Source organism: Salvia splendens, chromosome 11 (genome assembly GCF_004379255.2).
Source record: "Salvia splendens isolate huo1 chromosome 11, SspV2, whole genome shotgun sequence".
NCBI classification, from domain to species: domain Eukaryota; kingdom Viridiplantae; phylum Streptophyta; class Magnoliopsida; order Lamiales; family Lamiaceae; genus Salvia; species Salvia splendens.
The window spans coordinates 34,767,519-34,782,633 of NC_056042.1; the positions used below are offsets into that span (position 1 = coordinate 34,767,519).

The following is a 15,115-nucleotide window of genomic DNA, read 5'->3' on the forward strand; positions in this document are numbered from 1 at the left end:
TGAAAATTAAAAAAATTAAAAAAAATTTAAAAAATTTTTAAAAAATTTTAAAAAAATAAAAAAATAAATTTTTTTAGTTGTTGACATTTTAATACGAGTTGTTGACATTTGATATTCTGGCTATTGAAATGAAATGACGATAATACCCTTAGTTGATATAATCTACTTGTAGTTGACATTTCAAAATGAGTGGCTGAAAATGCATCTCAATTCTCAATTAAGCTAAAAAATCTCAACCTAACAAGACCCTATATATATATATATATATAATGTACTTTAGCATACCAAGACATGTTATTAACCCACCCCATATAGTATGATATATCTATATGGAGATACCTATGAAACTTATAATTTATGAACACAAACTTCATTTTTCGAAGAGTCTACATCCACATATAACTTTATGGAAAATAGTTTCACATTTGGACTAAAGTCATGTATTAATATATAGGTTGGGTCACACACAATTCACAAAGTTTCTTTGTGACCAGCATTTGTCAGTCAAACCCCAACCATCTCTTACACACGCTTTCGATGCACAATGCATAGTTGATCGCTTCAGCAAGAGTGAAGACCTAAAACTATAAGTCAAAACCAACAATACCGATAAAACATAAAACATCAATCTATGTTTAAAATTAAAGTAAAAAATTGTTAAAATTAGACTAAATTTGGGTATTCAGTATTCACCTCATATATGTAAACAATGTCACTTCAGCTGTGTATCATTACTAATTAATTGTGCTTTCTAGTGAAAAAAAATAACTTTCAAGCTAAAATGACCACATATTCAACTTATCGAGCTTGAATAATGCATGTACGTTAGGGAATTTGCAAACTACTGACAACATGTGGTCGAGTCTGAGGCGCAAGTGAGGGAACAAGGCTTGTCAAAGGAGTCCAAACAACATGGAATCGACCATATCCAAGAGTGCCACGTGGCATTAGCCCTATTTATTTATATTCTACTATTATAGTAGTATATAATTTCAAATTTTATGAACTTTGTGGCATATGAGTTATGAGTCTTTAAAATTTAGTCCTGAAAAATTGATGTGACACGTGAATGCTAAAATTCGATTTCGCTCGTGGGTGCTGTTAAAGAAAACACTTTTTACCTTTTAATTGGTACTATTCTATTTTTCTATCAAATAGTAATATTCCTCAATGAATATTTCACTATTCTGTCGTTACATGCATGAAGCCCACATATTGCTTTTAGCCTTTTAGAGATCTAAATTAGTAAAAAGTCACATTATTTCCTCTTTGCAGAACTTGTCCAAAACGACCTCTTAAAGTTGCTTCAAAAATAATTTTATTTTATTAAACTGATACTAATAATGGTGGATCACCACACACTTCCTGCAACAATTAAAATTTATTCAAGAGAAATGAAAAAAGGGGTAAAGATGATTAATTGATAATTAGGAAAGTGGTTTAGCACTGCAGCAGAGAAAACAAACGGAATTCTGTGTCAGTCAATATCTTTGACTGGATTTCTGAATCACTTTCATTTTATAATAATAATAATAATAATATTATGAGTTTTGATATGTTAAATAATGATAATATGATTTTAATTTGTAATTGATAACATATAAAAATTAGATAATTTGTTTAGAATGAATTTTTTTTATTGGGTGACTCGAAAACGCAAACGAGTCATAATTGTTGTGGCAGAGAGTATTTAGGTATGTTGAAAGATATGAGTATTAATAAATGGACTTGAAAATAGTTCATTCTTGCAAATTCTCAGAAAAAGGAAATTATTCTAATTTTCAGTTTTCATTTATTGATATTTTTAGTCTAGTTTAGTTATTTTGAGGTCCATCTATTGGAACTTGAAAAGAAATAATCATTGTTAGTAAGGAAACATGTTTTTGTGGGAAATGATGTAATTTGTTTTCCATGACATATATTGATTACTTTATTTTTTATAGCATTTTGCAATAGCCAATGTTTTGACTGAATTTCACTTCCATTGGGTCCATTCAAACTTGCCAGCTGCCACTACAACTATAAAACTCTCTCTTCATACTTCACATGCTTCTACACTACTATGCTCATTTCAATTTTATTAAACCAACAATAGCTTTGATGGTGAACTATACTACAATTTTTAAAGCAAAACTAATAAAATAGAAGTAATTTAGAAAACAAAAATGTTTAAAGTATTTCTTTTAGAAAATGAGTTCTTTTATTAGAGATGGAAAACTAAGTAAAATTAGGATATGAATAATTTTTATAAACGATCTAAAATGGAAAAATTATAAGTCATGGACGGAAGAGGAAGTACATGAGACTTATAACCAGTACAAAGTTTTAATAAATATATTGATTTGAGCACAAGTAGAGTTGAGTTGACAAGACGCTCGCCCTCCATTAACTATGTTGAGCGTTCGAGTAATTTTGTGTAATGAGTGTGCAAATGAATAAATTTTTAAAAATGGATATTAATTCGATGCGTTTAAAGTGAAAATCATAGATGGTTTGGAGTGATCTACAACAACATTAAAATTTGTTGAGAAAGGATCTTTTATTCATATTAATCGTATATCACAAGAATGAATGTTACAGGCTTAAATAGGAAGAGCCAATATTTACATATGGTAAGATATTCTATGATTTACCCTAGCTATAATTCCGAAAAGAATAATTCTAATTGATTCCACAATCTTTGTGTATCTCCCTTGATTTTAGCTTGATTCTTCCAACACTCCCCCTCAAGTTAAACAATGGGACTTCCCATTTTTAACTTGCCCAATACCTCGGCGAAGCTCCTTGCATCCACGGCTTTTGTTAAAATATCTGCTAACTGATCTTTTGAACGAACAAACGGAAGGTCTATCACCTTTGATTATATATTCTCCTTGATAAAATGTCAGTCTACTTCCACATGCTTTGTTCGATCATGTTGTACCGGATTTTCAGATATGCCGATTGCCGCTTTATTATCACAAAAGAGTTTGCATGGCCCCTTTGACATTAGGCCAAGTTCGGTCAACAACTTCTTTAACCATAGGATTTCTGTCACTCCACTTTTGATCCCACGAAATTCTGCTTCTGCACTTGAGAGTGCTACTACCTTTTGCTTCTTACTTCGTCAAGTCAGCAAGTTGCCTCCAACAAAGGTAAAATATCCTGCAGTCGACTTTCGATCATTCGGGTTCCCAGCCCAGTCCGCATCGGTGAACCCATGTACCTCTAAATTCCCATGGTTTTCGAACAAGATCCCATGTCCTGGTGTCCCCTTCAAATAGCGCACAATCCTCAAGGCTGCTTCCCAGTGATCGGCTTGAGGCTTATGCATGAACTGACTCACTACTCCCACAGCATATGCAATATCGGGTCTAGTGTGAGAAAGATAGATAAGTTTACCCACCAGACGTTGATATCTTGTTTGGTGGGTGAGTTCGGCCCCTTCAGTCAGTCGAAGGCCATGATTCTGCATCATTGGAGTCTCTGCCGGCTTGCAATCCAGCATTCCCACTTCGGCCAGGAGATCCAACACATACTTCCTTTGGCTTATGAATATTCCTTTCTTGGACCGCATTACTTCAATACCTACGAAATATTTCAATAGGCCCAGGTCTTTCATCTCGAACTCGGTAAACAAGTTCTCCCTCAACTGTCTGATTTCTTCCTCATCATCCCCAGTAAGGATCATATCATCCACATAGATTATCAAGCATGTGAGTTTCCCGTCCTTCTTCTTCAGAAACAGAGTGTGATCTGAGTTACTCTGTTTGTACCCATATTTCTTCATTACTTCTGTAAATCTTCCAAACCATGCCCTGGGTGACTGTTTTAACCCATATAAGGTCTTCTTGAGTCTACATACCTTTCTTGCCTTGAACTCCCCCTCAAACCCTGGCGGAGCTTCCATATAAATCGGTCGGGTAAGCTCTCCATGCAAGAAGGCGTTAGTAACGTCAAATTGATGTAGCGGCCAATTCTTTGTTGCGGCGATGGAGAACAACACTCGAATAGTACTCATCTTGGCTACTGGTGAGAACGTTTCTGCATAGTCAACTCCGTAGGTCTGAGTGTACCCTTTCGCTACTAGCCTTGCTTTGTAGCGATCAATTGATCCATCTGGCTTCCTTTTGATTGTGAACACCCATCGGCACCCCACTAGTCTTGATCCTTCAGGCCTTATACACACCTTCCATGTCTTGCTTTTCATTAGTGCCCTCATTTCCACGAGCATTGCCTCTCTCCAATGTGGGATTTCCATAGCTTCTTCTGCCGTTCTGGGGATTTCTTCTTCATCATACAGGGCTGTCATAAATGCCCTTGCCATTTCTGTCATGTTTGCGGTTGCCAAGTTCGCCATTGAATATCTGCTCTTCTTTGATATCCGTTCTGGACTGTACCTCTTAGGTGGAATGCCCCTTGTGCTTCGATTAGGAAGTATGTACTGTCCAGTATCCCCGTCAACAGCAGCACTTTCCACTTGTTCTGCGACAGAGTCATTAGGAATATTTGCACTACTGACTCCAGTTTCAGTAATTACCTCAGATATCACTGGAGGAGGATCGTTAGGGCCCGGCGGTCGAGGAGGCTCCACTGTCGACGAGACAGGATCGGCGGCAGTGCTAACCATCTCTGTTGGTTCCACAACGGATTCGCTTGGTAATGACACAAACCAATTTAGGGGTCCACTTGTTCTAGGTATAATTTCACACCTTTCCCCCTGACCACTAAGATTGGTATAGTAGTATTCACTCTCCAAAAAATTGCAATTCATGGTTGTTATTATCTTTCTAGATGACGGATCGAAACACCTATAACCTTTTTGATTTATCCCGTATCCCAAAAAGACACATTTAATGGCGCAAGCGGAAAATTTCGTTCTCTCGTGTTTTGGGACATGGACATAAACCGAACATCCAAATATTCTAAGGGGTAGGGTAAGAGGTTCGGGTATCTTGGCCAGTGATGACAACAACTGTAAAGGGGTTTTCATTTTTAAAATTTTTGTAGGAAGGCGATTTACCAAATAAACAGAAGTTGCAACTGCTTCAGGCCATAAAAATTTCGGAACATTAGAATCAAAAAACAAAGCACGAGTTATTTCCATAATGATTCTGTTCTTTCTCTCAGCTACTCCATTTTGTTCGAGGGTATATGGGCATGAGGTTTGATGAACTAACCCGTTATCAACAAAAAATTTTGACATGTCATGATTTACAAACTCCCTCCCATTATCAGATCTAAGAATTTGAATGGTTGTTTGAAATTGGGTTTGAATGAGTTTGTAAAAAAGGACAAATTTTTCATAAACTTCAGATTTGTTTTTTAAAAAATAAACCCATGTCATTCTCGAACAATCATCCATAAATAGTAAAAAATATCGAAAACCATGATCACCAGTAACGGGCGCAGGGCCCCAAACATCAGCATGTACTAAGGAAAAAAGACTTGCAACACGAGTTTCAGAAGATTTAAAAGATTGCCTATGGCTTTTTGCCAAAACACACGATTCGCAATCAAAATCCTTGAGATGGGAAAATTTAGGAAAAAGCAGTTTAAAATAACTGAGAGATGGATGACCTAAGCGTCTGTGCCACAACCAAGCGTCTCGAGTCGCAGATCCGTGAGTCAGCATTGCGTCACTGCCTTGGTGAGCCATCTCGTCAACATAGTAGATGCCTTGACGCTCAGTGCCACGCCCAATTATCCTCCTCGTCCTGATATCCTGTAATACACAAAAATCAGGATGCATTAGTAATGTGCAATTCAATTCCTTCGTCACGTGGCTAATAGACATCAATTTATGTGATAGTTTCGGAACATAGAGACAATTAGACAGCCTCAACGTCGGTGAAATCTCAATTGTCCCACTCCCCTCTACTGAAGTTAATTCCCCATCTGCGGTTTGTATTTGACTTTTCATAGTACCACAGAAATTCACAAAATCATTTTTATCATGTGTCATAGTGTCGGTGGCCCCACAGTCGAAAATCCACCGATTATTCCTCTCCCTAGACGTATTTATAACCGCACATGCAACAGGCCACTTATGCAATATTTCAAAACTATTAGGGCTCACATATAAATCATCATCAATTTTGGGGTTCTTTTTCGGAATAGGCAAAGCACAGGGGGCATCATGCAAAAAACGGGGTAAATTTCGTAATTTCTGAAAATTGCAGGGACTTGAATTAAAAGAGTAAGTTGGGCTGGGTTTGTTAAACCCTAGCCCGATACCTCCGCCGTTCTCTCCCCCTTCGATTCGTCCGGCAAAGGCTGCCTGTCCGACGTCGTCCCCTCGCCTGCCGCCGCCGTCGCGCGAGCCTCCACCGTCGGCTGTTCGTCCGCGAACACTGGTATCTGTTCCGCCTCCTTCCTCCATTCCAATGGCCAATTTTGCTTTTCCTTTTTGGTTTTCCTCCCACCACTCCGGGAAGCCGATTAACTTGAAGCATGTTTCTCGAGTATGCTTGTTCATGCCGCAATTCGAGCACCATAACTTGGTTTTGTCGAGTTTGGGGGCCGTGCGGCGGTTGTTGGTGGCGGCTGGGTTCTGTCCTTGACGGGGTGTTGCCGGTTGGGGTGGGAATCGGACGTTTCGGGCTGCAAATCCGAGTCCCACGCCATTCGTTGCGCCGGTTGGTTCGGGGTTTGCTGCCGGCATAATCTTCAGCCGGGTAGCCTCCCTTTTGATCCATCCGTACGCGACATCCACTGGTGGCACCGGGACTTCTTTCAGAATGTCTCTCCGGGTTCCCTCGAATTGAGGGTTCAATCCAGCCAAGAACTTGTACAATCGTCGGGTATTGATAATGGTTCGGTATTCACCGATTCCTTTGTCACAGCAAGTAATTGTCTTGGTTTGGCATCGATCGATTTCAATCCATACTCCGTGAAGAGTCCTCCAGTAGGTCTCCAGATCCATCTCTCCCTGGACGATTCGGCTGGCCTTGTCCTCCAAATCGTATATCATATACGAGTCCGACGTATTCTGATATGTCACCGCGAGGCTATCCCAAATTGCCTTTGCGCTTTGGTGATGCGCAAAGTCTGCAACGATCTCGATCTCCATGTTGTCCACAATCCAGGAGAAGACCACTAGATCGGTCTCTTCCCATTCCAGATATCCTTTGTCCATCGGTTTCGGTGGTTCTGGCACTCCGGTGATGTGCCGTAGTGCCCTTCTACTCCCGATAGCGACTCGCATGAGTCGAGCCCATAATGGATAATTCCTCCCATTCAGCTTGAATGCTACCACAGCATTCTTGCTGGCTTTAATCTTCTGATCATCGTATTTGACATCTTTTTCTTATGTCATTTTCAGGTCCGGTGGTGATCCTCCGCCTTCTGGCCGAGATAAGGTACACGGCTATGATGAAACTATATTCTGAGCCACTGCTCTGGTACCATGTTGAGAAAGGATCTTTTATTCATATTAATCGTATATCACAAGAATGAATGTTTTAGGCTTAAATAGGAAGAGCCAATATTTACATATGGTAAGATATTCTATGATTTACCCTAGCTATAATTCCGGAAAGAATAATTCTAATTGATTCCACAATCTTTGTGTATCTCCCTTGATTTTAGCTTGATTCTTCTAACAAAATTAATTTTTTTAATACATTAGCATAATCAAATAAATCTCAAGAATTATGTAATTGTAAATGGTCTAGAGGGAGCATAGTTCAAATGGAAAAAGTTTGAAGTCAATCTCTTTAAGAAAGGGCACTTTCACTCAAACTTCCATACATTTAATTGCACCCAACATAGGTTGGCACTTTTAATAGTAATATGTGCCAAAATGTGACTCTAGACTATAGTGGTCCAGATTTTAATTGATTGTTGTGTCGTACCATTGAAATTATATTTGATTAATTTCACTATTATCTAATCATCTTGATCTTATAAATGTCATATTATTGAGGCCTAACATCTCATTTCACAACAAGTAACCTATGAAACTGACTTTCAGGCTCTGGGCTTTGGTGAGCAATTAAAAAGATTTGGTATATAGAATAGGAGGATTTTTAGATAAAGTAATTTTAAAAATCTATCTTTATGCATTATTTTTGTTAAAAATCTTCACTTTCATGTTTCAATTATATTAATCGTCTTAATGATATGGGTTTCTATCCTATTTTATGTGCTAATGTATACTACTCCATAAAAGTTTAATTTATTAGATTTTTAATTAAATTATGATATTGTTAACTACAGCAAATAAATTGTTACTTGTGGATGTGTCCAAACTCACAACTATAAGTTCATCTTTTATTTAAATCGAGAAAAAATAAAAGCCCAATTTTTAGTGTTGCCTCAAAACATATTTTCATCTTAGCCCAATTTTTATTTCGTCCTATTTATCTAAGCCCATTATCTGATTTAGCAAAATCATAAACTTTTTTCCTTTTTTAAGTACTATCTCCATCCGTCTTAACTAAGTTGAATCATATTCCTTTTTTAGGTGTCCCAGCTAAGTTGAGTCATTTTTTTATAAAAAAAACAAAATATCTCATTACTCTTACTTTCTTCTATTACTTACTTTACTCTATCTTTATCTTTCCTACTTTATTCATCTCTTTTATATTTTTCAATACTACTTTCGTATTTTAAAAATAGAAACTATTTCCATTTTGTGCCGTCTCTTAAAAATAGAAATTTAAGAATCTTTCTATTTTTGGAGGTGGACCTACAATCCACTAACACTACTTTTACTATTCTTTCTCTTGCTCTTTCTTACTTTATTCATTTTTTTTCATTCTGTTTCTTATTTAATTGCACATTAAATCTCCTGCCGTTTCAAAGTTTTTATTTTGCAAATATGAAGGTAGTACAATTTCTTAATCTCCGTGTTAAAAAATATGACTAACTTAGTTGGGACTTGGGACCTAGGGAGTAGTTACTATTACAACTTTGATTGACATATTTAAGAAATATTGCTTTAATAAATAAAGAATTTGAAAATGAAGAACACGTTTTCTTTTTCTTTGACCAACAAATCTATTCAAGTCGGCAGAGAGTTCCTGCACATGCCACGTCAGCCGGTTGTTAAATCCACGTGCACACTATATGTAACACAATAATTCACGGTTGTAATGTACCACGTCAGCTTCCTAAAGCTATCTGTGCATCTATCCGCGCCCATCACGAATATTCCTCTACAACCAAAAACACTCACAATTTCATAAATAATCCAACTAGAAAGTTAAATTAAATTCCAATTTCTAAGGACTTGTTTGGTGTACAATTTGACTTAATAAAGAGTAATTTGAGTTGTTTCTTTCAACCATGAGTCTAACAAAGTGAGTGTTTAATTATTTAATACTTCCTTCGTGAATCAATACTTATTCCACACAAAATTGTAGGTAATGTTATTTTGTAAGCCAAGTAGAGAGAATATAAGATAAAAATGATAATAAAATAGAGAAAGTTATATTTATATTTTTAAAAATGTATCATTTAAAGTGAGACAAGAGAGTAGTTAAATTAAGACAAATAAAATGAATGAAAGAATAAAATAGAAAACAGAGGAGAAAGTAAAATCTAAGCAAAAAATATTTCAAACAACGTAGGTCATGCTAAAAGAAAATACAACAAAAATATTTCAAACAAATAAAATACAAACTCAAGAAACATGAAATAGAGAGAATGTTAAATTCTTATTCATACACTATGAAACATTAATCCCTATTAAAATTAATACACTACGATAATTTCATCAAATGAAAACATATACTCCTATTTACTTTAAGCACGCCAAACAAACCCTTATTTTAATTGCCTTAAATAAAAATGATTAAATCAACACGCAATTGCTTATGAATGTGTTATATATTGTTGGGTGTTGAATTCGCCTCTATTTTCTTCCTCCACAGAAATTTAGCCCTACATTTTGTGTCTTCTCCACCTCCAAATTCTCCCAAAATTCTTTTCATGGATACTTCTTTTATCGATACAATTGAATTATTCAGATCCCAGCTCTATTCCTATTCAATTCACCATTCTTACTTATTAGTTGCTTGTTTTCATCATTCAGATTGTAGTCGTCCTTGTATTTTTTCTTAATAACTAATTTACCACCGCTTGTAGCTTTCGGATTCGGATTTGGTTTCTCCTCTCACCATGGGTAAAAGTGAGTTTTCCCCTATTTTCTTGATTTTAGCGTTTTTCCCAAAGTATTTGTTCGATCTTTTCCGAAGAATTTGAAGCTTAGTTTTTTCCTGCGGTTGCTCTTTAGCTGTAATTAAGCATGGATGAAGAAAAAAAAACAAATTACTCTTTTTTCGTTGATCACTTCATTTTTACTTAATAGTGGATAATTCTTTGACGGTGAATCATTAATTTCTTGTTTTCAAAGAAAAACAGCTTAATTTTAAGTGCAATGATGTTAATTTGATAGTAATTTTTGCGAAGTTTGGCTCGATTATTGATTTGATTTGTGGTTTCACTAGTTTTATGCGCTTGTTCTGATAAATAGTTTGATCAACTTTAGAGTCGTTTGAACAGTTTGTAAGCCCATTACATATGAGCTATTTACGCTAAAGAATTTATTGTGGGTTGAAATTTGTTAATTTATTCGTCCATTTATTAATTTTTTTATCATTAAGGGAGTTGTAGCCAGTTGAGTAGAATGAGTGGCAATGTTGATATGTAATCAAGCTTGTTACTTTACCATTTTTCCCCTTAAAAGGGCCAATTCTCCTTTTTAGAGTCGGAATGATCTGTTTGTGTGTATAATGAATATACATGTCACCTTGGAACATTTGAATTGGATGAACTTTTCATGTTTGCTACTTGATGTCGATAATGATTATTTAACTAGTTCCATGTTGTCTAGCTTTTGTGCCACATCATGCATGACGGGCCAGACAATTGATCAAAAGCTGCTATTATTTGTGCTTTATATTTATTTTTGCTTCATCATGCAGCCCAGTGGATATAATTCGTGAATAATTGTTTTGTCTAGGAAAAGCTCATGACCAGTCTATATCATCTATTTATGTTTTTGTTACTGACAGTAAGATTAAATAACACTGTATACAATATTTGTCGGGGTTGCACCCATAGACAAGACTAGCTGCCTAGTATGAAAACAGTATATCCACATTATTGGAGTTCACTCTGAAGATAATTTGATTTTTACAGGACAGGATTGGTTATCTTAGTCTCTTAGAACGTGATGATAGAATTTGAATTTAATAGACCTTCTCAATTTCTTTGATCTTGTTATCTCTTTATTACTCTTACTGAGTTGCCATGTATAGTGTTTACAGGAAAGCCCAACTCTTACAGATATAAAAGTTAAACCTTTCCTCTAAAATGCTCAACGTCCTTATCCCAGAATGATCAGGGTTGTCAAATAGAAACACCAAATTACCCAAGCTCAGGTCTCAACAATGTCTTTAGTGTAGTGCCTTTTTCACGTTTTTCTGAGTGAAGTCTGAAGGAGTCGTGTCATAATCTGTATGTTTCTGATGTGTGCAAATACCTGTAGCAGAGCGTTATACTTTCCGTCTGAACTGTTTGAACTAGAAGGACTGCTTTATTCTATGCTCAACTCTGAGCAGTTTTAAAACACATCATTCTTGCTAATGAGTGCCTCAAATTAAACTCTGTTCTTGTATCCTTTTCTCACAACACTTTGTTATGGCATTTTAGAAAGTTCTCAGAAGAAATTTTCTGCAATGCTGGATAGCGATGATACAGATAGTATGAGTTCATCTACATCATCTATGCGTTTCGATCACATGACAGAGAATGGCCTCGATGAAGTTCAGGTTGATAAGGTTGTGATGCTTGATCAGTGGTTAGATGCTTTGTATGAGAAGAGGTAATCCTTTTGGTTCCATTCTCGCCATATAAGATACTCAGATTCTACGTGCTTTGTGATATTTCTGTTCGGAAGTGATTATTTAAGATTGTAATTTAGCTGCATGATGATGTAATGCATGTCAAAATTATGAATCAGTAATGTGAAGACTTCTAATAAAGTTGTCTTTTTATTGTTGTTTTGATTTTATGTTATTTTGATACAGGGGGTCCACTAGAGAAAAGGCCTTGGCATCTATTATTGAGGCCTTCAATAGCAGTTTGCAGTATGAATTTGTTGAAGCAAAGTAAGAATTCGTTGCTGTTTTACTTTCATTCTGAGCTCGATTGGCTTGGTCTCTTAAAGTTGGAGATTCCTGTATTGCACGTGTATTGAATAGTTATATATACATTTGCAACAAAGTACTAGTAATAGTTAAGCTTTTATTAAATCTATCCAATTTCAAGTATATTCACTGAAGAAGATTTTCCGGCTATATAGTAAAGGTTGATATTTATACGGATGCACTTGCACATTGAAGTTTATAGTTTCTTCAATGTTCTTATAAAGTTTGGGTCCGTTCAATAACATAGTTTTTTCTTTCTCCTCCCAGGTTTGCTACATTGCTGCAGCAATGCCTCAATTCAATTAAAAAGGGTTCTGCCAAGGAGGCTGCCTTGGCATCTCATGCAATAGGTTTCACACTGCCTTTCACATATTGTATCTAGCCTTTCGTTGTATAGCTAGTGTTTGGTAAACTACATTATTTTTGTACTCTTTTACAGGGCTTTTAGCTCTGACTGTGGGTCCTGGGGAAAAAGCTCAAGAGATCTTGGAAGAATCACTCTCCCCTATATCAGACGCCCTAAGAGTTCGGCCAGAGACATCTAAGATATTGTCGGTATGTTAAGTTATGATAGTTCAGTAAGGTGTGTTGCCCTTTACCAGTGCCTAATCTGATATTGGATATCACTATTATGTGTTCGCAGTTACTGCAGTGTTTGGCTGTTATTACGTTTGTTGGTGGTGAAGATCCAGAACAAACAGAAAAATCAATGCAAATAATGTGGCAAGTGGCTCATCCAAAGTTGGGTGCCCATGTAAGCATCCTTGCTATCAGCTTGATACAAGATGTTATGTATTTTTTGTATATATTTTTATTTAATCAATATATAGAGAATCTACTATAAACTTTCTGTCCTGTGCTATGCAAATTCAATTTCTATTGTGATCTACGGTTCTCCTCAAAGATGCATTTTTGTAATGTCGATGCATCTTATGTATTACAATAATGCAGCTTTTGGTGAAAACCGAAGATCATACAAAGATGAATGGTCCAAATTAGGTTTTCCATACTGTGGGATGGAAGGCTTCTATCTAATTCTGTCCCTATATGCATATGTTGTCTGTAAGCACACAAAAGCACTACATATTGTGACGTTGTAGGCTTGTAGGTTGTTATCAGTTTGGTCATATGCTGATTTAGTGAATATCCAATGTTAAGTGGTGCATATACTTATTTTTGCAGTTCTGTTGAGCATTAGATATCAGAGTACAAATGTGCTAGCTATCAGATTTTATGCTTCTGTTAATCAGTGCTATTCTATCATGTAATTTATAACTGATCTCTACATTCAGGTGGCTACCTCTAAACCTTCACCAGCAGTGATAGCGATGATGGTCTCTTCCTGGTCATTTTTACTCACTACTGTGAACAGCTGGGCACTGAACCCCAAGAGTTGGCAAGAGTAAGTATCAAATTTATAGTTGAGCTTGCTTTTCCGTATCTTTAAGATAGTAGTCAAGAAGTGTGGGTTCAAAGCATTTTATGAGGACCACTTGAAATTATTCAGGTCAATCTCGTACTTCTCTACACTGTTGGACAAGGATGACAGAGCACTGCGCATGGCAGCTGGTGAAGCACTTGCTTTAGTCTTTGAGATTGGGAGCCTGGAAAAATTCTGCGGAGAAGCTAAGGACTCTTCTGATCCCACTACTGATGAAGGGAAGGATTCCCGAAAATTGATGTACTTGCATGGATTGAGGACTAAAGTACTTGGTCAAGTGCGGGGCCTCTCTGCTGAGGCCGGTGGTAAAGGTTCTGCTAAGAAAGATCTCAATAGTCAGAGGAACACATTCCGAGATATCCTAGACTTCTTTGAGGTATGCTTTTATTAGTTTATCTACGTTGATTTGGTTTCTAGAAAGCTTGAAGTTCTTTATCAATTATCATATATCAGAACGGTTCTACACCCGAGACCTTGGTGAAGATTGGTGGAGATCCTCTGAGCACAAGCTCATGGACTCAATACATACAGGTAATGATATCTTCTTTACATATTTTATCAGTAGTGAATTGGCTTTTAACCTTTTCAAATATCTTTCTGGATTATAGTTGAACTTCCTGAAACATTTCCTAGGAGGAGGATTTGTGAAGCACATGCAGGTCCGTATTTATTTTCTGCTAGCGGTTCTGCTATCATGGTGTTTTTATTGCGGGCTATCATAATATGTTATATATCACGTGTATGGCAGGAGAACCAATTTCTCCATGACGTGTTTGATTTTATCCCCAAGAAGAAGCACCTATCAGGGGCCGAGCAACGCATGTCAGGGAGTGAAAAGGTTAGTTAAATCAGACCGTTCTTGAAGTTGGAAGTTAGAACTTTGGATGCTGATTGAATGTTACTCAGTTTATAGCAAGTTTTTAAAAATTGTGTGTCCCCGTGTGTGCGCATCAAGTGGCTTACCTCATCCGACTTCACATCTATTTTTTCGTGTGTTTGAGTCTGCAGTTCAGTATTTAAAGTTGAGATGATTTTGCTCATGTGTTCCCTCTTTGTTAACAGAGGATGTACAGGTCACCTAACTCAGCTCTCAACAAGGCACGGACGCAGTTACTGAACAAACAACGCACATTGGCTCAGGTGGGTTGTTCATCTCCTGAAAAACAAACTACTCCTCCGCTCTCTCATGAAGGAAGGGACCCAACGGCGATCCACTTATTGATTTTACCTTCTTTCGGTATGAGAAATATGACCTTGTCGTTTTTGGCGTGCAGGACAAGAACTCAGGCTACTTTGCATTCGACGAGTGAAAGAGGAGCTAAATAACTAGCTTATCCCTTCTCTACATATGAATTGGTTTATCGACTGGGATCTAGTGTAATTTCACTCAATTTATTCACTATAATCTAAACCAAAGGCAGTTGTATGATGGAATTGCTTGCTCTCCTGATTTCCTAATTTTCTTCTTGAAATGATGAATCCATAAAAAACACCACACATTGAAATGATGATCCTATTTCAGAGAACAAAGTGATGG

General features: G+C 36.6%; 1 protein-coding gene across 1 annotated transcript; it reads left to right on the plus strand.

Annotated features, from left to right (window-relative positions):
- The first annotated feature begins 9,830 nt into the window (after positions 1–9,830).
- LOC121753776 (interferon-related developmental regulator 1-like) lies at positions 9,831–15,086 on the plus strand. The gene is made up of 13 exons (XM_042149027.1): positions 9,831–10,114; positions 11,641–11,812; positions 12,018–12,098; positions 12,405–12,487; positions 12,577–12,692; positions 12,781–12,891; positions 13,430–13,539; positions 13,645–13,954; positions 14,032–14,109; positions 14,187–14,237; positions 14,327–14,416; positions 14,641–14,718; positions 14,853–15,086. The coding sequence occupies exons 1-13, from the start codon at positions 10,105–10,107 to the stop codon at positions 14,886–14,888; spliced, it is 1,326 nt and encodes a 441-aa protein (XP_042004961.1). The 5' UTR covers positions 9,831–10,104; the 3' UTR covers positions 14,889–15,086.
- Positions 15,087–15,115: the final 29 nt, after the last annotated feature.